General features: G+C 36.9%; 1 protein-coding gene across 47 annotated transcripts in view; it reads right to left on the bottom strand.

Annotated features, from left to right (window-relative positions):
- Positions 1 to 27169, bottom strand: part of SOX6 (SRY-box transcription factor 6) — a 551842-nt gene that overhangs the window by 33699 nt on the left and 490974 nt on the right. For all 47 annotated transcript variants that reach the window (XM_079103752.1, XM_079103737.1, XM_079103729.1 and 44 more), the window contains one exon: positions 11311 to 11419. In XM_079103752.1, the coding sequence (XP_078959878.1) occupies positions 11311 to 11419 (109 nt within the window). The remainder of the gene's footprint in view (positions 1 to 11310; positions 11420 to 27169) is intronic.

Raw genomic sequence — 27169 nt, 5'->3', positions numbered from 1 at the left:
ATGTATCCATAGTTGTTTGAGACTCAGAGATTATTCGTTCTCATTTTACTTCCTTTACTGTCTTGCCACCAGCAGAATTCTGAGAAACAAGCCTCCCCACTTTCAGGAAAATCTTGGTAGGATGGTAAGACAAGTGTGAGCTTTTTGGGAATAGTAAATCTGAAAGCTGTTTTAATGATTCGGCACATGTATCAAAATGTACAATTGATGCACGCACATTCAAACAAGCATAGAAAGGGACCTTCCTTGAATAGCAGAAAATGGGTAAAACATGCTCATAGAATGAGAGAATTTTAACATGAGAAGGAGTTTAAAGATCACCTGGTCCACACTTCTCATTTCACATGAAGAAAATATGAGGTTTAGGAAGATCAAACTCTTCCTGAGTCTTACATTAGTATAAGGCAAAATCATGCTGGCAACTCACATTTAACTAGCACCAAGATTGCACATTTACCATCAACAAAAATTTCTAAAACTGTCAGCCAGATTGTTTCAATGGCATCCAGACATAGCTTTAAAACTTCTAGCAATTAATTTAAGCAGCCTCTCCTCCTCATTTCATTTGTTCCAAGGAATCTGTCTTTTATTAGATTGGGAGATGCAGTTTATAGGTCCAGTAAAAGCTAATTTTTAAAGTTATGGATATGAAAATTGTATTAAAAGGAGATGGCTCAGGGCTTCGGGGCAATCAATTCAATCATATGGGGCACCAAAAGTTCTCCATCCTGTGAATTGGTGAAAATATTGAAAGGTGCCAATATTTGTGTGGTTTGAAAGATTTTAAGTTTCTCAAGTTTCTATTTCTAATTAAACTCTTCTGCTTTTTAATGAAACCCATAGGAAAAAGCTACTCCAACAAAGGTGAACAGTTCAGGCAGCTAGCTCTTTTTGGAGAAAAGTGGGAAGCAGTGTGGTTCGGCTGTTATGCACTCAGACAAATCTGAGTTTGAATTATAGATTTGATCTTTCCTGGTTAAGTAACTTTGGGTAAATTATTTCTGTAAACTGTAGTTTCTTCTCCCTATGAAAAAGTGCTAATAATTTTTATTTTGCAACAGCACCCTGAAGAACAAATGGGAATACATGTAAATTTCTAACATAGTGACTAGAACCCAGTACCCACACACCAAACAGCAGTCCCCTTTAAAAATGGTAGCAGTAGTAATGGCAACAGAACTAGTAGAACGTTTAGTAGAGTACTAAGAGCATAGCAGGTGATTAAGTGATATTTGTCCCCTTCCTAGATTTCCCTCACATCTGGGTGATGTTTCTCACACTTCATATGCTGTTTTAAAAATCCACAAGTTAGCTGTAGGGTACAACTTATCCCTTAATGGAGCCTCTTTTCTGCCCCCAAAGCTAAAAATATATTTTAAAAAAAGACTAAAATGTAATGAGAATGCATAAGGCCCAAACAAGAAAGACCATCTCACATCTCCCCGGTTCCTTATGCAGGAACAGTAACCAGACCTGGGTGCTTAGCCAGAGCCAGAAGAAAGGAAGAGACCATTATCTTATGAATTTACAGATCAGTTTTTTTTTTTTTAAATGACTCATTGGAATGACAAAGGATTAGGATTATTGACCATGAAGTTCTAATAAATTCAGGGCAAGGAAGTTTCAAGGCACTTTAAAGTCGCTTTCCTTTCCTCCCTACTAAGAGCTCTGTAACTGCAGCGTTGGGTAGCTACTATCCTATTGTCTTTCATCTTCATGTAGGACTGACCTTTTATCAGAATATTGAGCTGGTCCTGAAGCAACATGAAGTAATTTCTTCCTTGAAAATTATAAACACACACACATATACACGAGTAAGCTTTAATTTGTATTTTTAGTATTTTGTGGAGAGGGACAGTGATTAAACACAGGGGCACTTAACCACTGAGCCACATCCCAAGCCTTTTTTATTTTTCATTTTGAGACAGGGTCTCACAAAGTTGCTTAGGCCCTCACTAAGTTGCAGAGGCTGTCTTTGAATTTGCAATCCTACTGCCTCAGCTTCCTGAGCTCCTGGGATAACAGGCATGCACAACCATATGCAGTTAGTATAAATTTTCAATGGCTTAATATATTACTTCTGAATATTCTCTCCAGAGCTGAGATTTGGGATATTAAGTTTTAGTTCAGAGTTACTTTTTATGGCCTATTCCTAAATGTAACAGTTTGCAGTGTAATGCAAATGTTGATGTATTCTTTTAAAATTTATTTTATTTTATTTGTTCTAATTAGTTGTACATGACAGTAGAATGCATTTATACATTTTGATAGATCATACATAAATGGAGTGTAATCTCTCATTTTTCTGATTATACATATTGCAGGATCACATCAGTCACGCAGTGACACATGTACATGAGGTAATAATGTCTGTTTCACTCTACTTCATTCCTTCCCCCATACCCCTTCCCCTCCCTTCACTCCCCTTTACCTAATGTAAAGTAACTCTATTCTTCCCTATCCTCCCACCCCTTACTGGAAATAAGCTTCCACATATCAGAGAAAACATTCAACCTTTGTTTTTTCGGGTTTGGCTTATTTCACTTAGCATGATATTCTCTAACTCCATTCATTTACCAGCAAATGCCAGAATTTCATTCTTCTTTAAAGCTGAGTAAAATTCCATCATATATATACCACATTTTCTTTATCCAGTCATCTGCTAAAGGGCATCTAGGTTGGTTCCACAGTTTAGCTATTGTGAATTGAGCTGCTATAAACATCTATGTGGCTGTGTCACTGTAGTGTGTTGATTTTAAGTCTTTTGGGTATAAACCAAGGAATGGGATAACTGGGTCAAATGGTGGTTCTATTCCAAGTTTTCTGAGGAATCTCCACACTGTTTTCCATAATGGTTGTACCAATTTGCATTCCCACCAGCAATGTATGAGGGTACTTTTTCCCCCCATAGTCTCATCAGCATTTATTATTGCTTGTATTTTTGATAATTGCCATTCTGATTGGAGTGAGATGAAATCTTGAGTAGATTTGATTTTCATTTCTCTAATTACTAGAGATGTTGAACACTTTTTTCATATATTTGTTGATTGATTGTATATCTTCTTCTATGAGGTGTCTGTTCAGTTCCTTAGCCCACTTATTGATTGGGTTATTTGAGGTTTTGGTGTTAAGTGTGTTGATGTATTCTTATACAGTCTCTTCAATCTGACTCCATGACCTACCTCAGGGAACCATATCTAAGGTAAGTATCCACTGAACAAAAGGAATTTTGAAAAAAATCACTCACAAGTGACAGGCACAGGTACTAGACTGATCTGCAAAGTATTGATCAGCCACAGCAGATAAAGTGGAAATTATCCTTATGTGTGTAATATATCCAGGAGGAAAGGAGTGACTTTTAATTTTGAATGAAAATCCACCTAACACCTGCTCAGCTTTCTCAAGCTATAACATGGAAAGACATCCAGCTGAGCATTCCCTCTACAAAGAAGTTATAAAGAGAACAGAGGAATATAGAGACTAATAGAGCTCCAAGACCAAGCTAACTGCTGCTTTTTCATTATTATTAACCTCTGGAATCTAGGTCAATCTTTAATAACTAAAGGTTAATGACTATTTGGTGGCAAAGTTTAAATTCCTCAGACTGGCACTCAAGGCCCTCTGCAACATGGAACCCAGCTATCTTTAGAACATATTCAACTCAGCAAATATTTATTGAGAGGCTTTGTGTTGGACTTGGTGGAGAACACAAAGATGAGAAACAAGATACCTCTCTCCTGGAGTTTCCTGTGTGCTTCATTGTCTCTGTGTCTGTCTGGATTTTTCCCTCAACTAAATGCTCTTCCCCTGCTCTTTGCTTATCTAATTCTAAGCTTATTTCCAGTCCTACTTCTATCAATGGCTTCTAGAATTGCTGCTGGCCACAAAGCACTGCAGCTTCTTCCTCCAAAAAGCCTTTCTTTTCTGTTTTTCTAAAGATGTGCATGAACATGTTGCTTTGCTTCCTATGTGTACTAACAGTACAATTCAAACTATGTTACTAGCTCTTGGAAAATAAAATATAGTCTGATTTTTTAAAATCTTTTTTTCCCCCATGCCCATAAAGGTACTGTGTTTATGAGAAATAATCATCAAGTTCTATCTTGGTTGAACACATGGATAAAACTCAAGATTGCAAGGCCCTGAGTACAGACAGATTCTAGTTGGAAAGAACAGGCACTGGAGATTTCATTCACAGAGAACTACCTCTAAAAATTTAAAAACAGACAACCGATAGTAGGTGAAAGCAAACTGGGCTAGATAAGCAGAATAAAAAGAGACTAGCAATCTAGAAGAAGAGAGTCAAACATAAGAATGTCTTGGTTAAAGAACAAATAATAGGGAGACAGTAACAGAATATAAGGGAGGGCTGCAGAGATATTGACTATTTGTAACACATTAATTTTCAGAACTTGAAGAAAAGGAAAGAGCCAAGTAGGAAAAGCTTGGTCTTAAATCCAGTCTTGACCTAAGCAGAGAGAATTTAAAGAGCATTCAAAATTGGACTAATGCTTTTCAAATCTCACCAGTTTCAGGTTAGGCTGAATTCGACAGACTGCATGTGGAAAGCCAAGTGGCTCTTTCTGCCAGGAGAGAAGGATTCTGGGACAGGGACCTAAACAAAGTTCATAATCCAAGCATCAGTTGAAACATGGTAGATAGACTTCTATCAACCAGAGGTTTATTCTAATGTGTTGATTTATGTGAAACAGACATACATACTGCTGAGGAAGCAAAGACTAATTTTGTAGTCCAACTGGGAACATATGCTAGCTGTTCTTAAGAGTCTAATTTCCATGGTGGATGGTATTAATCTTTGTCACTCAGTTGCTGTAGGGTTGGGAATCTCTTCTGTGTGATTCAGTAATGGCACAGGAGGGCACTTTCCCCTCAGGGCACAAATACTTCATCAGAAATGTAGATCATTTTTTGAATTACATACACAGTCATTGACACCTCTTTAGAAAATGCAACTCACTGAGAAACCAGCTACTGGGCAGGGCTGGGTTCCTCTCTAAAGGGACACTGGGTCTTTGATTGGGCTTTCATGCTGAAATAACTAGGAGAGCAGGTTGAGTTCCCTTTATGGAGTATTAGGGGATGGAGTTATACAAGAATCTTGACATTTCACTCTCTTGCCCCATCAGGACTATCCATCACTTGGAGAGTTCAATGGAAATTGTTTTCTACCAACATTAAAAGTTATTTGGGAGCTTTTAAGACACAGCAAATATATTTCTTTAAGAGAAGTTTATTTGCTTGTTTAAGAGCGCTGCACTTTATATATAGTGCTGATATAAACTGGTGCACAGGATCCTCTAAAACTGTTTATATCCACAGTAAAATACATTTTTGTGATACTCATACAACAGAGTTAGTCCAGAGCCAAGGGCTTCGTGAACTCTGCTTATCTCCTAGCCTATGTGACTGTTACTCATCTTCACCATGTCTTGGGCCTCCCTCACTACCCATTCTGGCCTCAATCTCAATCTGCTGGTTCTGCAGAGACTCCTTTGCCTATTTGTGTCCCTGATTCTGGGACAGGGACCTTAACAAAGAAACATGATGGTAGGCAGATAGGGGAGGCTGGATCCATATCCCTATTGCATAGCTCTGGCTAATGTTCCCTTGATATACTGGGCTCTTTTCTTTTTATACACAAAATTCCTCATCTTTTATTCCTGATACATACCCTAGTAGTCCTATACCTTCTTGAACAGAGCATGTCATCTCTGGTACATTTCTACAATAACTGCACTTTTTTTAGAAAATTATACAAGGTCCCTAATTGATACTTGCTACATTGTAGTTGACTTCAAGGTAAATGAGTTCAATTATATGACAGTAAAATTAGAGTTTAAAAAAATGATCAACTAGGAAACATCTATATCAACTTCCTCACCCATAGATGAGAAAATGACTAGGTTGGAACAACTAGAATTCAAGTCTTCTAGTTCTTGAGCAAATATCTGAAGGGCAAAGGATGTCATGTGGAGAAATGATAAGTTTTAGTCTGTCAGAGACCAGAAGTCAGATTAGAACCAATGGGTAGATGTTACAAGGAAATAAGAGACAAATTTGACCATACATTTGGCTTACAGAGACCTAAAAGAATTAGAGAAAGCATCCCTAGACAAAGTCAGTTTGCTGTCATTAGACTATTGGAGGCATTTGAACAGAAGTGAAGTGACCACTTGTCACGGATATGAGAAGGGATTTCTTGGCTGAAATTGCACATTTCATGACCTCTCTTCTTTATTCCAAATTGGAGAATCTAAGTGTTGCAATGTGAAGCACTGTATTCCGGTGGGCTTGACCTAATGACCTTCACATTCCAAAGTACAAGCAGTTATAGAGTTTAAATCCCACTCAGATCAGGCTACAGTTTGCCTCTGCAGCCTTGAATGAATCATGAATCATGGAATCAATCTTCCTTTTCCATCAGGAGTAAAAACCCAGGGAGGGGAAGAGAAATGAGAAAAGCGTCAAAGATTTCCAAGAGTGTGGATCAAAGGAGAAGCAGGATTTTCAAGACAGGACATGTGTATTAAGTGGTGCATTTTGAAGAAAAAAGAGGAAAACATAGCAGTCTCTGCTCTTTGTCCATAAACAGAAAGCTTAAACTGACAATAATAAAACTATCCTGAGATATGGAACTTAGAAGCAATCATAGATTCCCAGAAGAAGAGTGGGGAAGAAAAAGAAGTGTAAGAAGAAGTTTTCAGAAGGGTAATACCCTCTTGGCTGGGATCTAATTCATAAATTCAGTAAATCTATAAAAGACTTCTAAACAAACCTGAGAACAACAGTCCTAAACAGGAACGTTCATGCTGCACATATCCATTTCTGTTCAAATCAATGTAAGCTTTTAAATGTGGAGTTTAGTAAGTTGCAGCCCATTCTAATTCAGGATCCAAAGTTAGCCAGAGATACAGAGCTCATCCTTAAATAAAGGTTTATATTTCACTACTCCCCACATCAAAATGAGGTACTGTCTCCCTTTGAGGCTGGGACACAATAGTTGAATATGAAAATTTTAAAAGATTTTAGAAGAATGTTTTCTTACCCAAACCATACAACAAAACCATATGAAACCCTCAGTTTAAGAGAGAAACCCTCAGTAGAAGGGTGACAGAGAAAAGATGGAAAGGATATATTTTAAAAAGCCAAATCACAACTACTGTTGCTGGGGAAGGGAAGGAAAGTGAGAGAGGAGGAGGACCCAACTCTGAAAGATAATTGGGAGATATTACTGGAAAGGAGTTCTGATTAATAAATAGTAAAGCTCAACAAACATGAAAACTCAATTCAGCAAGTAGCACAAATATATTCTTTAAGATATTGCTCTCTTATTTTTTTGCAAAAATCAAAAGGAACCTACTGTGGATAGATCATCTTTCATAGAAGAAATACACCCAGTGTTTTGTGGAGATTCTAACAGCAATCATGGATTTGGAAGGGACCTTAGAGATAATCAAATCCAACATGAATCTTAAAAGAGATAAAGAACTTAAGTCCTGAGGCATTACTCATTTGTTTTCAGTCATTTAGCAAGGGAACTTAAATCCAGATCTCCTAATAACCAGGCCAGAACCCTTCCTACTATACTGTGCAACTTTGAAATTAGGAGGGTTGGGATAAGAATTGCACTCTTGCCTAAGCAGAACAAGGAGAGGGGAAATGCCACACAGAAAGTCCACAAGAAGTTTAACAGCTATTCATCATTCTTAATATACGGTGACAGACTCAACTAATCAAGTCCTCTCCTCCTTCCTGTGTCCTATGTGGAAGAAAACAGATTGTGTGTACTCAATACATGTTAAGCCTTCAACCACTTCAAAGTACAACAAGACCTTAAACATGTTTCCTAAGTCTTCAGCACCAATGAGTTTGAGGCTTTATAAATATCATGGTGAACAAGAAATGCTGTCTTGTCACATTCAAGCCAAATAACAGCTGGACTTTAAAAATAAAATTTTGAAGGCATTTGCCTTTTATATTTTTAATTTCTGTTTTCCTTGCTTATGGTTTTGTCATTCGATTTTGATGAGTGGTTAATACACATGCACAGCTGCCTCCTTTGGTGACCTTTTCTTCACTGCCTCCATGCCCAGGGCTATGAAGCAGGTCTACAAATTGCTTACTAAGTGATATTGTCATTTTCACGGCTGGCAGACGTCTTCCTGGGAAGCCTGGCTCAAACAGGGGCTCATTTTCTGGACTGACTTAATTTAGTCACTTCAGAAGCCTGACGGGAGGGGTGGAGGCAGGGCATAACCCCTTACACTGTTCCAAAGCTGGAGGGAGCTTGCATCATGCATGGACCAAGGGAGAGGACCTCCTGAGCTAAAGGCACAGAACTCACCTGCCACCTCAGCTTCCCTAAGGAGCTTTTACTCTGAATTCTCTGTAGAGTACAATGAAGTCCTGCTCTTCTTGGTAATTTTTCTCAGTGATAATAATGTTATATGTATGTACATCTTTCTCTTTTAACTTTTTGTCTTTCCTCACTAGTCCATGAGACCAAGAGATCAGGGACATAGCTGTTTTGCTTGCCATGGTTTACCCAGGGTCTAGTTCAAGGACCACCACACTAGAGGCACTCAAGTGTTGGTTGGTTGCATTGCTGGACCACGGACTTGTGAAGGAGCAAAACATTTTTTCCTTATTCTGATTCTTCAGTTCCTTTTAAATCTTCTGACTAAGGGGAAAAGGAAGGAACAAAGTAGAGAAAGCATTATGTGTACCTGTTAGCTACTCTGACTTTAGTAAGAACTGCAACTCCAGCAGGCTTTGAAAACAGCTCACACTTGAACAGATGCCAGGAAATAGGCTGAAGTCAGCAGAAGGCTGCTCCCCCTCCCAGCAGCCCTCACAAAGGCACCGCACTTCTGTCCGTATTAGAACAGGTAACTTGACTCCATTCATGAACTCATAGTCCCCCAAAAGCACATGAGGTCTCAATGGCAACTCTGGGCAAGCTTCTGAAGGGAGGTTTTCACACGCTTCTTAAGCTCCTGGGCCACTACAGCCCTTCTACTGTTACACTCAGCAGGCCTTGCTGCTGTGTGTGACGGAGTAACATGAGAGCTGCCATACAGCATGACCTGCTATATTTAGGGAGAGGAAATGGGACATACTGAGGAAGGTCACAAGGAGTTTGTTCAGAAAAACGAAGCACTGCATATTTATCAGTACACATGGTACACATACAGGGGTGCAGTATGGCAGGTTGAAATTTGAGCCTGGCATCAAATCTCAGTTCTACTCTTACTAGCTATGTGACCATACCAAGTTACTTAATTACTCTCAGTCTCAATTTTCTCATCTTTAAAATGGAAAAAAGATAATAATGCCTTCTTTATGGAGTGTACAAAAATTAAATAAGAAAATGTGTATTAAAAACATTATCTGGCATGTAAGTGCTTGAAAAATGTTTGCTTTAAAAAAGTAAGTAGAAAATTCAGTTTGAATCTAGACAATCTGGGTGCTGAATAGAATTTCCAAAGATATTTTTATAAAATATGTTTCTCTACAATTCAGTTTTAAATTTTCCCCTTATAATGGTTAATAACTTTGTGATTATTAATAATGGCACGCAAAATATCAACTTGATTATCAACATTTCAGAAAGGCAACTGACTATATTTTTAGCCAGTATACAGTTAATTAAGAAACCAGTTGAAAAGGGGTGAATGACAGATTAAGTTTGTTAGAGCAAGGGTAAGGTGGTGGTGTTCTATAACTCCTAGTCTATAGCCCAGTGAGCAGAATAAGTACTGCAAGGTGATGAAAATATTTATTTCATATATATAATCAAAGATTTAAGTGCTCCACAGTATGATCTTCCAACAAGTTTCAAATGAGACAGACCTGAAACACTTCTTTGAGGACTTTCAGGCCAGCTACCATGTCTGTGCAGTAGTCAGATGGTTAACTATGCAAGTTCCATCATCTGGACTCCATGGCTCCCCATACAGGGGAACCTCAACCCTCACCAGTGGAACACCTGCCCTTCTGAGGGCCTATGAAAACGTCAATGTGCTCTTGAAACACTCTTCAAGGAGGACAGCAAGTCTAACTCGAGTTTTGAATCCTTTATCCCCAATTCCTACTCATCTTCCTCTTTCTCTTCCTCTCCCTTCCTTCCTTTTCCTTTCCTTTTCCTCTTCAACCCCTCCCCCCAACCACATACACCCCAATCAGAATTTATTTTAACACCTTGCCCTCAGGACTATCATCAAACATTAGCCTCTTCTGCTGATATTAAAAACCTGCTTTCTGGAAACTCTCTGAAGTGCTTCCTAATGTCCCTTAGTGCTTATGCCAGGGATTTCTAAACTGCCTGGGAAGGCCCAGTTCAGATGCTGCTGTGAAATGTCTTCATGTATTTTCAAGGGATTAGGGTCCTGGAAGAAATCCTGCCAGTAAAAGGGATATTGGTAAGATTCTTCCCCTCAAGCTAAAAAAGGATTTTAGCAGGGACCAAGATGGGTGAAGTATCGCGTTACTCTGAAGAGAACAAATTAATCTTCCCTGACTGGTGGGACAGATTCTGCCAAAGAAACAGCTAACGGGAAAACCAGTCCCAACTCTGTGATGACACAGTAAATAACCAGGCAACATTACTACCGAAGTGCTGACCTAACCTATAAATTGTACCCAGCCTCTGGGGAGCAATTTCTGCTGATGTGCTGCTTGTGCATTTAAGACAAACAAACAAAAAAGGAAGAGAGGCGGACAGGCATCAATGGTGCCATAAGTAAACACTCTGAGAGGAAGGTGGCTCCTTCCACCAGACTTTCAGCAGACTTCAGTGATGGTTAGTGCCAACACATAGACTAGGTGTTTCCTAAACAACAGGGAAGTTTATGCCAAATTGGCCACAAACGATCACTTAATCCCCTATACTTGACTGTACTAGGAGTCACTTGATTTGGAATTAAAAAAGAGAACTACAACTCCTCTCTTATTTCTTCCTTTTCTTCTTTTTTCCCCCCTTAACAAGAATGCGGTGAGGTGGATGCAGCACAGAAGGCTATTGTTCATTAGAATGTAGAGGGTCCTTTTGTTTTAAAACAGTAAAATGACACCTTGAAGTACTTTGATTGCTATATGTTCAGTAATATGGGATCTAGCAGCTTCTCAAAGTTCTCAACTTTGTATGTGTACTGAAGAACAACATTTCTTTTCTTTGCCAGAAATCTAGCTGGTGACTCCCAAGAAAGGCCATAAAGATCCTATATCCAACTCAAACACCTTTAGAAACAACACAGAGCAGCAGAAAAGAGCTACAGAAAAGCCACTCACCCTCCGCATCTTCTGGCCGAGTAAGGTCGATGACACCTGGGCCCAGCTTTCCATCTTCATTTGATTTTCCTGTTAACTGGGGCCCCAAATTCTCAAAGCGTGTTCTTTCCTAGAGGAAAGAATATCAGAGGCTTATTCTAGCTTCCAAAGCAGCCACTTTTTCTATCTTGCTTAACAGGTAGAACTTGGATTTGCAAACATCAATTCTGATCCACTTGAGTTCTGAAAAATCTTTCAGGAAGATTCTGGTAGAGCCTGGTGTGGCACTGAGAGCAGTGACAGCGTCTAAAGCATAATACCTGTAAGGAAAGGAAACTTGAAATGGGGAACCTGCCAGAGCTTCTCTGCACATCTCCTCTGTATTGGATTTGTTCCAGTAATCTGAAAGGAATGCAATAGAATTAAGACAAATGTTCAAAAGCTTGAAAGAGTAGCTCCTATTAAAACACATTTCTACATTTAATGGGAAAGGAATTCTCCCATTTACAGATCATACTTTGCATTGGTGTTCCTGGAGAAATACAAATTAGAATTTTATGCACCAGGATTTCAAAAACCTATCTCTCAAAGCAGGTAGACTAAATGATGGCATTGACACTATTGTTTTGCCTGAGTTTCACCTGTGACTTCCTGGGGACTGAGAAGATATTACACCTACTCAATCATGAAGCCAGGTAAGTTAAATACCCTGCCCCTTCAGGAGGGAGACCCACAGGAGCTTTGCACATTCACCAGTTTTCTAGGAGCAGGAGTCTGTCGAAGCATCACAGTGAACAGAGCTCTGCCCCTCTCTGGATCAGTAGCAAAGGGCTCATTGACCATCATTAATATGGTGTTCTTGTCTGCAGAAACCCAGCACGTGTTCCCCCTCTCGCCTCCTTGCTACTCTCCAGACTCAAACTTGGCTTTGTGTTATGCTTATGAATGAATGAAACCTTGTTGTTCATTACTATGAAACAATATTAAATGTCATGTCAGCTTGAATTTACAGACATGAAATAGCAGCTTCCAGCTCCGGGAATGGTTTCTGCATGTTATACTTAATGCATTATGCAGCAGTAGAGTGCTGATTGCTGTTCAGTCTATTGTTCAATGACCTAGTTCTGTACTGAGCATGTTCGGCATTAGATGGAAACACTCTGAGTGTTCTCTTCTCTAAGATGTTTAGAAACTTGGAAATATTCTTAAAGAGCAAACATACAATTACTTGATAGAGGCTGTGCCTCATTTGTACAGTCTCACTACATTTGTGCTTTCTAATATGATTATTTTTGAATATCATTATATTTCTATAATTAATTCCCATCAGTCAAATTGTGCAGGAAGTCTTCCAGTTCCCCTTCATCATGGAATTTGTTGAAATCCATGTTGGAGGAAAACACAGCATAAACCTTGCCTTAATCTAGCACCATTTCCATGAAAGATCTGCAACAAAAATTATAACCATGAATTTCTTGAACTGGGTAATGGTAACTTGTTGTAATAGCAATATATGGGGAAATCTCTGAAAATATGACACTTTTTTAAAAGACAGAATGAAAATAAAAACCAAATCAAGTACAGTTCCCTAATATCTTCTTGTGTGAAAACACTGTTGCCCAAGAACAAATTAACCCAGATGCAGGACACAACAAAAAGCAACCACAAGCCATGTGGGAGTTTCACACATTGTCAGGGGAAGGACAGCTGCTTTTAATCAGCCAATTCCTATTTTTGAGTAGCACTTTTACTTGTCATGATGTAAGGAAAAAGAATTAAAGTGAAGATGAGTAGACCAGGGAAAGCAAAATATTCAACCTTTGTTTTCTCACATTGTTTCACATTTCAAATATTTGCATGTGAATGCTTTCCCTACGTTAAATGCAAAAGAAGTTTTGATGTGACACCTGCAATCTTCTTGGAAGAACAACCTTTAACTGTATTTTTATGGGGGGAAAAAACAACTTTCTCTGAAAATCAACAGACCGTGCTACCTATCAATATGCATATTTCAAGTATCTTTCTAGTCATTCATTCTCTTTGATTTTACCAGAAAATATTCTCAGTGAAAAAAAAATAAAGTTCCTGAAAGAATATCAATATTTTGACAAGGAAGGAGAAGAGGGAAAATTACATGCCATGGTTTGTAAAATCCTAAGACAACAAAGCTTACATGATGATAATATCTTTTCTTTTATAAAAATGAAGTGCACTCACAATTCAGTAGTATCAGCTTGTTTTTAATCATAACAAAAAACATTCAGAACATTCAACAACACATTCACAGTGTCTTTGAAGTCATACATTTTTCTGACTTCATTGAAAAAAATTCTTTTGCAAAGATACTTTCCCTATAAAATATCAATATTTTGACAGAGTAGAAGACAAGGAAGAATATTCCATGAAAAACTTGTTAAATAGGCAGAAAATAAATCAATGATAAAAACTGTTTGGGGTAGCAGGTTGCATTTTTAAATTTGATAGTATTAAGCACTGTGTTTGAGATTAAAGGAGGACTCAGCAAAGCCATGCCCTTTCATATAAATTTCCACCTTGTCTCCCAGTAGATTTCCTTCTTTTCTTCAAAGAATAGCTCAGAATATTTATTTGCCAGCCACATAACTGTAAGATAAGAGGGCCTGATGTCTACAAGTTAGGTCAGGGCAGCTGAACTAAGCAAAAATTTTACCAATGAGGTTGAACACGAGCCTAGTAAATACATGATGTGGACATGAACAGAGAGATACTTTAGTTCCAGGAAGTTTAAACTTCTGACATTACATGCCAATGGGTATGCCCCTACATGGAACAAATACAGACAGTGGGTGGCAAGTTCTTAAGTCCAAATTTCTGCCACACACTTGAACCAGTCCTCACAATGTACATAGCTCCAGAGTAAGATATTTTGGAGACTTAAGAAAAATACCTCAATGCTAATTTAATCGCACCCCCCAACCCCAGAAAATTCCCAATCTTCATACTGACAGTGAAATGCACATTTTACATGCAGCAATGTGATAAGACACTTACTTATGCATTGTCAGTCACAAACATGCAGTCAACATAAAAGTTATTGAAAAAAATTAAAGTCAGCTCTGCCGTGTTGTTGGACTGTTGGCTCTCTAAGTGCTTTGAAATTATGATGTATGAGGTAGACGTTGCATATTAAATAAAGATATTTAAATGATAAAGCCCCCTTTAGTGAGAGCTGATGAATGTTAAATGTTACAAGCCACAAGATGGTAGCATCCATCATCTTCACATATTATCAGAGTCAATGACAGGGCAGCTTCACTGATGACAGATAGACTGCTGCATTATTATCCCTTATTTCCAGAGTCACTGAACAAACCATTCAACTCCTTAGGCATTATTTTTAACTTTGCATTAAATTAGCAACTTTTCCCTCCCTACCATGGCAAGATTGATCAATTATATTTTTGCATCAATAGAGACAGAGAATGGATTTGGGGTAAATAAAGGACCAGAGGTTTGTTTTCATCTAGGAAAAAAACCTACTTCCTCTTACTGGCAACAAATGTAAAATTGTGATCTGGGGAAAGAACAGCAATGAAACAGTAAGCACACAATAATGGCTTTTCTTTGCACTTAGATAAAAGCTGAATTTTTGATGTGCACAGTATATTTTAATAAAATTTTATATACTATGTTTTATACACTTATTGGCTATTCCATAATAATGTGTGTGCTAACAGTAAAATTGCTCTTAAATTTATGTGTGTTATTTATACGTTCCCACGTAACAATGCTTTTTGTTGTAAAAAATATTCTGTTTATTAATGTAACTTTACAACCACTGCATCCAAGATCCGTGGTAAATTAATGACATTTTTATTATTTTATAGTGTCATTAAATTTTTACTGATCACTCCATCAAACAGAGGCAGTAAAGGCCATAATGTAAACTGGGACACTTAGATCAGGCAGCAGGAAGACATTCCATATAGTCTGAAGAAAACTGCTAGCAATAAATGATATTTATACCATCTTTAAGCATGTGAGAATACTTGGATAAGTTTGGCAAAACTGTTTCAGTAGTAGAGTGGATTGTGTACTTAAATAACAGTTTGCTTGCCGGCGAGACAAGCCTTTTTCAAACCATATGCAAGATGACTGATCGCAGGCATCTCCTAAAAAACAATACACGGAACATAATGATGTGCCCGGCACCTTCCCTCTGGATTACCAAGACTGACCAGACTACACCAGCCTCAAATTCTGTAAACAGGGTCCCCTTTTCTACAGTCTGAAGGGGGAAAATGGCACATGCTGAGAGAAGCTTTTTGTTTGTTGCTTTGCAAACAAATATATTTCATTTAAGTAGACATGTCTAGACAATGATGCGATATATTTCATGCCAGTGGCCCAAATGAGAAGCACTGTACCAACCTTTATTCAAAAGCTTATTTCTGAAGAATGTCTGCATATGGGGTCATTTATAGTAGCCACACAACAAACGATTAGGGGGCCATTTCCTCTATTGCTGTTAAAAATGGGTAAAGATATCTTGTGTTATTTTCATATGTAAAATACATTATAATTAGGATGCTCTCTACACTGCCTCTCTTAAATAAACTTAAATGTGTGTTATTAACTAATTGCCAGATATTCTATTTATGTAGATAGAAGACAGTAAATAGAAAATTCTATGCTCATATAATTGTGGATTTAGTAGCACCTATCTTCTACATTGGAATCTGGTATGATTCTTTTTAAGTAAACAAGAATTTTGTTGTTTCATACCCAAATACGCATTTAAATATTAAAGACTTTTCCAACTCTTTCAAATTTGTAATAAGGAATTTTGCAGGAAAGGTTAATACTGAAGCCCCATCACGTTCTTTGTGTACTCCTGAAGCAGAATTTTCTAAGAAACAACAAATATGTACATCATGAATAGAAATTCTCTAAGGCCACCACAATATTTTGAGATATTATCTATCCCCAAAGTTTCAGTTATGTCTAAGTTACTGAGTGCTTTCTGAATGAATTCTTGTTATTTTCATACCAGCTCCAAACTTCAATCTTTCTGGACATGTGATTTCCACTTATTTCAGTGGATCTCTAACTCAAGAAAATGCTTTCCTAAGTTAAAAGACTTCCCTGCAAAGCAGCTTTCCCATACCCAGCTTCCTTCCTGTCCTGTGTTTACATCAATGCAAACAGGCCAGTAGTACTTGCCTCACTTCTTTCCTTCCCCTTCTCTGTCTAGTCAATCATCCAGGGTTGCTGATTTTCCTTCTTAGAGATCCTGCTGTGGTCTCTCCCCTTGATGTCTTTCTACCATCTCCAACTACCTGAGCACATGTCTTCCAGTCCCCGTACCTAACCTCACTGCTTGCACTGTCCTCCCCAGTCCATCTCCTTACACTCCTTCCTCACATGTTCTACTTCATGTCTCTAATTCAAAACTTTCCAGGGCTTCTTATTTGCTATTGCATTTCAGCCGCCACCCCCAACAACTTTCAAGGCATTTCATTTACTGCTCCCCACAATTTCCTACATTCTCCCACCATACATCTTCTGCTCCAGGGGGACAGTGACCTGCCTTCCAATAATAATACCATGATCATGCCTTCTTCATGGATACTTGCATGTTTCCTTCTTTCTACTTGCCAAGTCCTATTCATATTGAAAAGCTTGTTTTCCATGAACTCTGTAACCTCTCTAAACTACCTAATTTTTGATATGTCAAAATTCTTAGTCTTCACTGTGACTAAAAGATTCAAGCAGAACAATTGTAGAGGAGAAAAAATTTATTAGAGGGCTCACGGTTTCAGAGATCTTAGTTCTTAGAAGGCTGGCTCCATTTTTTAGGGCTCAAGGTGAGGCAGAACAACATGGAATAAAAGTGTGGTGGAGGGAAGCAACTCACATGGTAATCTGGAAGCACACACACACAGAGAGAGAGAGAGAGGGGGAGAGAGAGAGAGAGAGAGAGAGAGAGAGAGAGAGAGAGAGAGAGAGAGAGACAGACTCCATTCTCCAAATATAAAATATATACCCCCTAGGTACACCCCCAATGAACCACTTCCTCCATACACTTCACCTGCCTCCAGTTAACACTCAGTTAATTCCATCAGAGATTAATTCACTGAATGGGTTAAAGCTATAACGCAATCCTTTCTCCTCCAAATCTTGCATTTGCTCACATGTGAGTTTTGGGGGGACACCACACCTAAAACATAACACCCCTAGTTATATAGGACCATGTTAACAAATTAGAGTTTGGCTCATGTACCTTGCCAAGTCTGCCCCAGCAGCATCAAAAGATTTTACAAGCCAGCAACTATATCTCAGACCTTTTTTATATATCATACACAGTGTTTAGCATTAGTACCAATAAATATTTGCAAGTTTTATAAGGCCACATAATTTATTTACCTACATAAATCAAAAATACCCTGTACAAGAGAATGCCCAAAAGGATCAAGAACTACTAATTCTGTAATTTTTAACACTTGTAAAAGACATGTTTAGACTCAACACTCCACACTGTATTGGTGATATCTCTAAGCAATAATAATCAGAAAAAGAAAATCCAGAAAAACACCTTAAATATTTCATAGGAGAGAGAAATATGCAATTTTAAATGACTGCAATAGAAAAATGCATTTGATTATATAATTTAATATGAATCTAACTTGGAATTTCTGCAAATACTTGCATCTTTGCTTAAGTCTTTGAGAAATACTATTTAAAAAGACATCACCTACCATAAAGGCATGGTTTATAAAGCAGGATGCATTTCCAAATAAAAAGTTTTGTTTTATTTTGTTTGTGTCATCTCGAAAGCAAGACAATGACACGTGTGATTTGAGCAATACTCTTTTACTCTAAATGACATGCTCTAATTCCTTGTTCTGGACATATTTTGCCATGACGTGATTCTCATGAGATGTTACTTAACTACATGTGTGGCTCCCTTTTTATTGCTTTAAAAAACTGTCATTTTAGCATCCTTTATTTTATATTCTTTATTTTACATTTAATAATTTAATGAAGGATCAAAAACTACAGGCCTTGAAAACCTACAAAGTAGGTGAGTAACCACATATGCTTTTTAAAAGGTGATTCCTTTTGGAGGAAGGTATTTTAGTGGTACTGGAATTTACTTTCATAGTGACATTTTGATGGTTTCAGAGTCAGTAGTAATGATAATAAAGACTCTGGCTGGGAGAAATGAAGTTCATTATTGAATCTCATTGTTAAATAACATTTTGTCAGCCCAAACTATTAGTTTGTCTAGCTCTTAATACATCCTTAACACCAAAATTGTGCTAGGACTCACACTGTAGTTAAGGGCTAAATTTTCCAACTATATTTGTCCACATAGCACAAATACACCTATTGGACTAGCTGTTGGCTAGAGTGCCAATTACAGATCAGCTGCTGGTACAAAGGTCTTTCCAATGAGTACTTTTACCTCATACCAATGCTTCAAGAAAAATACTACTATTGCTATTAATTTTATAAGGAAAAAAGGTGAGGCTTAAAAAAAAAAAGGTTCTACTTTTATATTTAAGTCATTTCAACAAAATTTGGGTCGGTATTTGTGCTGAGGTGAATTGAGAGTGATAATTCTACAACTTAATTACCATGTGATCTCTCTGAGCCCATTCCCTCATTTGTAAAATGGGATAGAAAATGCACATGCTGCAGGTTTGTTAATGATTAAATGAAAGATTGCATGTGTGAGTGCTTTGCAAAAAATAAAGCAATTCCTAAAATATCCACTTCTGCTAAAGATACTATTTAGTAGTTACTAAGTGTTTCAAAGCTAAATGCTAATGAAGATAGTGTCCTGATCCAAAGGTCAATATCCATTCTCCTGTCAAAATGGAACTATGTAATCAAAGATGCAATCCTTTTTGTCTAGGCTGGAAAGGATCTCACAAATAAATTCAGATCTCAACCTAGTAACCATGCAGTAGCTGGATCTTGTTATTGTCTACTTTTCAGTCCTCAATAGATCCCCACCCACTGCATGGCAAGAAGCTAGCTTCTCTGGATAGCTTGTACAACCTTTTATGATCTGGTTCCTGCTTCTCTTACCAATTTCATGTTTTATTTGTTCCAGTTTATATTCTCTATTCCAATAATATTGAACTTCTTGAAGTTTCCTGAATGTGATATTCCATAGCTCTGTGTATTTCCATTTACTATTCTTTTCTCCTAGAATGCTCTGTCCTTTCTGATGCATCATGACTAGTACTATCTAAGCCTGATTAAAGCATTTTTTTTTCTCACAAAATCCTTTGTTGACTTCCTTTCACCAGTCCCAGGTGGAACCTCTCACTCCCACTTTTGTCCCAACATCATAGTACATTTATTTAAAAGTATATTATAATTATTTGTTTATATTTCTGTTTATATGGCTCTTCAACTTGCTTTGAAAGGGCAATGTATTATCTTTACATTATAAGTGCCTCTCTTGAGGTAGATTCTAGGCAGTCTAGAAGCTAAATCCTGGTAAAATTATTTCCCCCTCTTCTTTTCATTTTACTTTTAGATACAATGAAATTAATTTTCAGATCTTTATAAAAAGCAGTGAGATATGATTAAAAGATAGATAAACATAAAGAAGGTGTGCAAGTAAATGAAACAATAGAATGATCTCCTGGTCAGGGTTGGTGTAGTGCTGAGATACAGGAAATCTGCCTTATTATTGTTATATGCAATTTATCATATGTAAGGGCTTTGTCTTTCCCTAAGACTTTTCCCCTAGAATTTCAACTGTGCTCCCAAAAATTTTCCCTTAAACATCTCTTGTACTGCTTAGCAATCTACCATTAGCAATTTTTTAAATTAAAATGCCAATCTCTTATGAAAGGACAACAGAATAAACTGTTAAATAAAATAATATTAACTGCAGTTTAATTCCTCTTAAGAAATAAGAAATAAGCATTTTCTTAGGGAAACACAACCAAGAAATAAAACACTTAGTCAAACAGAAGCAGGGATCACAAGAGTTTGAGAATACACAAAGATACCAAAGATAGCTGTTATGAGCTGAATTGTGTCCTTCCAAAATTCTTAAGATGAAGACCTAACTTCTAGAACCTCAGAATATGACTATATTTGGAGATAGGGCCTTTAAAGAGGTGATCAAGTTACAATGAGGCTGTTAGGGTGGGCACTAATCCAGTCTGGCCCATATCTTTACAAAAGGAGGAAATTTGGACATGAAAAGAGACCCAAGGGATGTGTGCACACAGAGAAAAGACCATGCAAGGACATAGAAAATAGCTGTCCATATATAAGCCAAAGAATGAGAAACCAACCTACTGACACCTTGATTCTGAACTTCCAACTTGCAGAAATGGAAGAAAATTAATATCTGTTCTTTAAGTTACCCAGTTTTGGGTATTTTGTTATGACAGCCCCAGCAAACTAGTAAAATGGCAGCTTCGGCCTTTTGTGTCACAAAAGATTCTTGTTGCTGGCCAAAAATTATCAGATGATGAAGCAGCACATTTTGGAGACGACAACCTAGTAGATTCTCTGGAAACTTTTGCCACCAGGATCTAATAGTGGTTCTATCTGTTCAAAGTTCTATGTGTGTATTTATGTTTGTACGTATGTATGTATGTATCTACCTTCCTACCTGTGATTCTTCAAAAGAGAAAGTTCCTGCTTAGAAGGAAGGCAGGCTCATAAGGGCTTGGAAAATGTTTTCAAAAACCAGAAGACTCATACTTGAGCATGAAACAGAGTAAATAAAGACCAGCATAAGCTTCTCAGATCTCCCCTCAGCATACTGATACATGCCACTGAACGCTAAGCTCCTTGGGGGAGGGAAAGTGTCTTATGACCCTCCCTAACCCCAGTTAGCATTGTGCCTGGCAAGTGGAGAAGCATGCAGCATAGGCCTACTGAAATGAACAAATGTCTGCAGAGCTTCTTGTGGATATGTTTTATGGAGCTTTCAAAAACATTCTCAAATGATGTATGACAAGCTTCCCTCAGGATTTGAAGAGTACACCAAACTAAGCAACTTCTGTCTCCACAACCCTGGCAACGACAGAATCCTGAACATCTCCTGTAACACACACTTAGAGTCTTGTCATTGGCCATCAGATGATAAATGATACAGTAGCATTAACTCTGAAGATATGAGAACCTTTTAGCCTTGGGAGCCACTGAATTAAATTAGTTTCATCAGGATTATAGTGCTTACTGAACCCCTTTAACCAAATGCTTTCTGTCTCATTCATATGGTTTTAATATGGTTTTAACCAATTGCAAGGTTATTTATAAGTTTGCAACTCCCAAGTAGAGTTATAAAGCATTCAGATTTAAGCAAATCCAGTTGTGTGGCAGCCCAACTCCCACTTATATGTGGTTTCAACTTTTTATTCGTGTATAGAGAGGCATGATGCAGATTTGTTCCTGCATATTCTCTGGTTAACTATTTGCTTCAGTAACAAGTTCATGAGAAGTTCCATTGTAAAATTAGACAAACTCCTATTAAAATTGAACACGATTTTAAAACTGTAAGAACTCTATCTCTACGTAAGACTTTGTTATTTTAACATTTACCATATGAACAAAAGGTATCACAATAAAATTAATGACCAGTTAGGCACATGTCTTTGTCAAAGAAAGATATCTTGGGAATTCTACTAGTTCAGAATCCAGGTACTTGATTCAGATACCTATTTAACTTACAATGAATATTTTTTTAAAATCGTGTTCGTGGAAATACAGGTTCAATTTATTCAAGTTGAAGACAGCAGAGCCATATAAACCAAAAGAATGAATATTTTCTTCAAAAATGTAACTTATATTTCAATTTTGGCTGGCAAACTTTTAATTTGGAAGTTTTCTTTTTGCAGAAACAAAAACACAAAAGGTGGAAAAATGTAAAGCATTGCCACCATGCATTTGTTGTAATTTATGAAATGTATAAATATATCCCCTGAGATTCTCCTATAATTTAAAGAAATATGTATGTTACAAAAATAACATGTATCTTAAGAAGAAAAATCAGGAAGCTTCAGTGCCAGGAGGAAATGTAAAGTCCTCATGAGTCAGAGCCCTGAGTCTGGGAGGTTAGGGTACCTACCTGAAGGCCTGCAACCCACATGTAAATGAATCCAGAACATGCCTCAGCCTCCAGATCTCAGTCCTATTTCTTTCACTGAGTCATTCTGTATCTTACAAACTATACTAGTACCTGTTTACCTCATCTGTGAAATAAGGAGTTGAATTAACTTATCTCCATGGTATCTTCCAGTCTTAAAATTTCACGATTCTATGACACTTGATATTTTTGCTCAGATCTATACTGCAGCACACACTAGCAAAATCACTTTGCCATGTCACAAAAATTCTGAGTAATTATGCATATTCTCAAGGAAAGCACAAAAAAATAAATAATCCATTTGTCAAATAAAGCCAACCAAACCATAGTCACTCTGCCAAAAAGGATTTATTTGCTACTTCTGAAATTCTGTCCCCACTATAGGCAAAAACAATAGAAGGGAAGGGACACAGCAGCAGGGAAAGACAAAGGAAGGAGGCAGGAAAAACCAGAGGGAAATTGTTTTAACCTGAATTTGGCTACATGTGTCTCTAATAACTCCTTAGTTTCACTATGATGGTCTATAAGCAAAGTAACATGAGCGTAAACATTACTGCTAAGAAGAGGGACTTCTCTTCAGGGAAAAAGAAAGCGATTAACTCTTTGAAATTAAGATTTTGCATATTTTATTATTATCATCTTTCTAGGAAAAAGGAAGTACTAATAAGGTCAAAGGAAATCACAAATAAAATTTGCAATAAAAAATAAACTTAGCACTATGCCTGGTTGTAGAAGTTGGGTTTTTTTTTTTTTTTTAAAGATTAAGTAAACTAAAAATTTAGAAATTATGCCTTCATTTCATAAGAATTTTTAAAAAGTCCTTTGGAAATTAAAAAATTTAAATGAGTTTAAAAAAAGAAAATATTTAGGAACTTTATTCAAAATAATACTCCAATATGGCAACATTACAAAGGACAAAAGATAGTGTCCAACTGTGGTGATATGTGTTAATTGTATGGTTTTCTAAAGATGTGGGAAATCTGATATCAATTACAGTATAATTACCATTACTTCCAACAGAGTTAACATGTAGTTACCACAAAATAACATACAATTAACTGGTGTCACATTGTATACCAGACTAAATAAGATACAAATTAAAAATTCCTGAATGTAGCCATAATACACTCCTATCTCTTAAAAACAATAAAAATAAAATAACTTTTATCTGATAATGTCACAGCCTTTTCAGGAATTATATAAGCATTTCAAAGGGGAAAAAATCCAAGACATGTATGTACAAAGCATCACTTTTAGCTATAAACCAAAAACTGCATAGAAGGGATATGTATTAACAAAATTTTTAATTTCTTAAGCTAAAGCAGTTGTAAACAAAATTATATTTTTACTCACTTGTTTCTTTTAGTTCCTGAAAATTAAGCATCTCTATTTTAAAAGCAAATTTAAGAATAATCTTAGTTTTTTCTAATACCTAATTTCTTTTACCGCATTTAGTGACAATGGACAAAAGCTTGCTTTAGTGTCTCTATGAAGAGACACAGAAATGGGGAAGGTCAGTCCAGGCAGGGAGCTTACACAAAATCACTAGTTACTTGCTATGTAAAGTGGGAAATCACGTCTCAATATGAGTAATTCCCTTATCAGGAAGTGAACTGAAGGGACAAAGAATGCTACAGTTCAGATTGAAGAAGTCAAATTCCTTGTCGGAATGTCGCAAGTCAGCAGTAAGAATACGGGATACCTCTGCATAATGCATATGAGAGGGCATGTGTGGGAACACATATATGCCAAACACGCATCTAGGTTTAATTAGAAAAGAACTGAAAATGGCCGAGTGCAATGCTGTGAAGTTGATGAGAGGACAAAGGGAAAGTGGCTGTATTTAAAATATGGCTACAGTGTATCTGCTATATTCATTTCAAACATCTGGGCTTCCAATTATTTATTGAACTCGTGTAAGAGTTATTTGGCAATATTGCAAATGGTTATAGAACAGGAACATGCTAACTGCTTTGTAAAATACCTTTAGGACTGAACTTTTGCTACAATCTTGAACAATGTAAGTAAAAACTGCTACGAGGTTGTTATGTTTTGGTAAATGTGTGAAAACCATGAAGATGTTATCATGCTAAGAATAGATTTTGTAAATTGAATGCTAATTAGTGTAGCAGACAATATTTTATTAGGAATTTGAGTTTTGCATATTTTTGAAGATTTAATTTCCTGTAGCTGACTTTTCCTTTTTTCTTTGTGATATCCACATCCTTACTTGAGATTAAATGAGGCCTATACTTTTGTAAAAGGCTGCACATCTTGTTTGAAGATTATATAAGCACAGGCATAGATCCTCAAAGCTTTCAGGGCAGTTTGTTCCCTGGGTAGTCAATATTTTTTTCCCCTCTGAATATGAAGATCAGGAATTGATGTATCATTCTTGTACCTAATTCTACGTTTTCCTCTACTAAATTCATGACCCTTTGTTAGACTCCAAGGGAAACCAAACTGGTTAGGAAGGATGAGGACAGAACAATGATGGGTATGTCATTATGTCATGCTATTTCCTCTTGTTCCTGCATCACTGCTACATTCCTCTGATTATTGCAGTCTTTAAAAATGTGCTGATCATTGTGTGTGTTAGGTGACACTGTCAACCTGAGAAACTAATATTCCAGATAGAGTACAGTATGTATGTGATGTAAATGAGGTATGGGCTCTTCACATTCCAGCCATTCGTCATCAGAGAGCCTGCAAGCAGTGGATGGGCATGAGTGCTTATTATTCCCTTCCACTGTATCCATAAATGGCAAAAATAGATAAATAAATATAAATCAAAATCACCTGTTTTCACAACTGACTAATGACACAAACTTGAAATATTTTGACTTAAAGTATGTTTGAATAGAGCTTCTTACTCATTATTGTATTAGGGGGAAACTGATTGTCAAATGCACATTCAGAAATTACAAATTGAAATGCTGCATATAATAGGCCATGACAATGAAGGTAGAGACTGCACCAAGTTTGTTTCTCAATCAGAACCAATCTTCAGCTTCATGCTTAGCAATTTAAATATTAAGATGATAAGAGCATTGGAGCTGAATTTACGATTTAATTCATATATTAGAATTCAGTCTGATAATTCAAGTTTGAAGCTAAATAATAAGACATTTTAAACATTGGAATCCGAATTTTTGGTCTAAAATCACATGCTTCAATGTAATTAAACAATTGTTTCTACAGAATTAGAAATGGTGTCTAGAACATAGGTTATCTACATGTAATAGAAGCAACACGTCCAAGGGCTCTAACCCTGGACCACCAGTAAACAACTACATGTTTATTCCTAAAGCTTGGACAATCACTCTCCTGGTTCCTCTCTATTCCCTGCTGAGGCCAGAAGAAATAAAGTAGCCAGAATAGGTCATAAGGCAGAAAAAATTGTTCACTCACTTCCAAAGACTGTCTAATGATACCTAAAATGGATTTTTCACAGTCTCAAAAAATGTAATTATTCATAGAGCAAACAACTCTTATGTGAACATTATAAATATCAGAGTTTTAAAATCTTTATAGAATTTGCAATGGTACTTTCAGACTAATTAGTAACATAAGAAGGTCCTGAATATAATGACACTCAAACACGATATAAAGTTTAAGACTGTAGCTCTTATTTAACGCTTCTGCAATATTTGATAGAAAGGAAACAAAACCATAAAAGACTAAATCTGTTTTTCATTAATTAAATAAAACATCAGGTGATGACCAAAAGAAAAGCAGAAACAACCAACAAACAAAAAGCCTCATAGGGCTGGCCAGCTTTCTTGCCTGTACCAGGACCTGCATGTTAAAACCTGTCATTTATATAAGCCTTCAAGTTGTGGACTGTGTTCTCTTATTGGTAATTTGACGTGAAGGGCTGGATTACTAGAATGTTCAGACAAAATAAACAAGTCTTAATAAAATCTACTCAGGAACTGCCTGGTTCGAAATATTAGTCTTCCCTTGAAGACCAGTTACTGTGTCTGAAGTGTTCACATTTATACTCTCAGTTGTTTTAAGCTTCATGGTCATATACTTTGCCTTCTGTATAAACTGATTTATCTATAAACTTCATCCTTTACTATGGCTTCTACTTGAAGATATATCAATATTTAATACTCTCTCAAACATTGGTTTTAGGTAATTTTTTATTTCATTAAGTTACCTTTTAATGTTATAAAAGTTTGAGAAAATGATTCTGGAGAACCAGTTTGTACAAAGTCATGTGAAATTCATTATCTCACAGTGTTTTGATCTCATTGTAGTGTATTGATCAGGAAATCCACCTATGTTTCTCAAATTCTCAGACTCAGCCATTTCTTTGAAAGAATACAAATGCTTCCTTAAATTCCAAAGACCTCAGGTGCAACAGACCTGATTAGCTTGAAATAAGACTTCATTTCCTTTCTACAAACTCTCCTTCCCACCACTACCCACAAAGATGATAAATAAAAAACTGTTTTATTCATGGAAAAGTAGGGAGGACAAGCTACTTATTTGTGCTGCTGGTCTAAGACAGCTTTGAGTCTAATGATTCAGTGACACTAGAGCAGGATAGCACACAGCCTAAAGTTTCCCTTCCAAGCAAAGTTACTTACTGGGTTCCCCTTCTCTGCACATCAAAATTGGCCCATGTTCAACCAACGTGACCATCAACATTGTATAAACTGTAAAGTTCTTTCCATATCTCCTATATAAAGCAAAATCTATTGCTTCCACAGAACATACTGAAGCACAGTAAGATTAGAGTTTCCCCACAGATTCCACAGATTA

This window comes from Sciurus vulgaris, assembly GCF_902686455.1.
Source record: "Sciurus vulgaris genome assembly, chromosome: 11".
Taxonomy (NCBI): Eukaryota; Metazoa; Chordata; class Mammalia; order Rodentia; family Sciuridae; genus Sciurus; species Sciurus vulgaris.
This window is presented reverse-complemented; position numbering and strand designations above follow the sequence as displayed.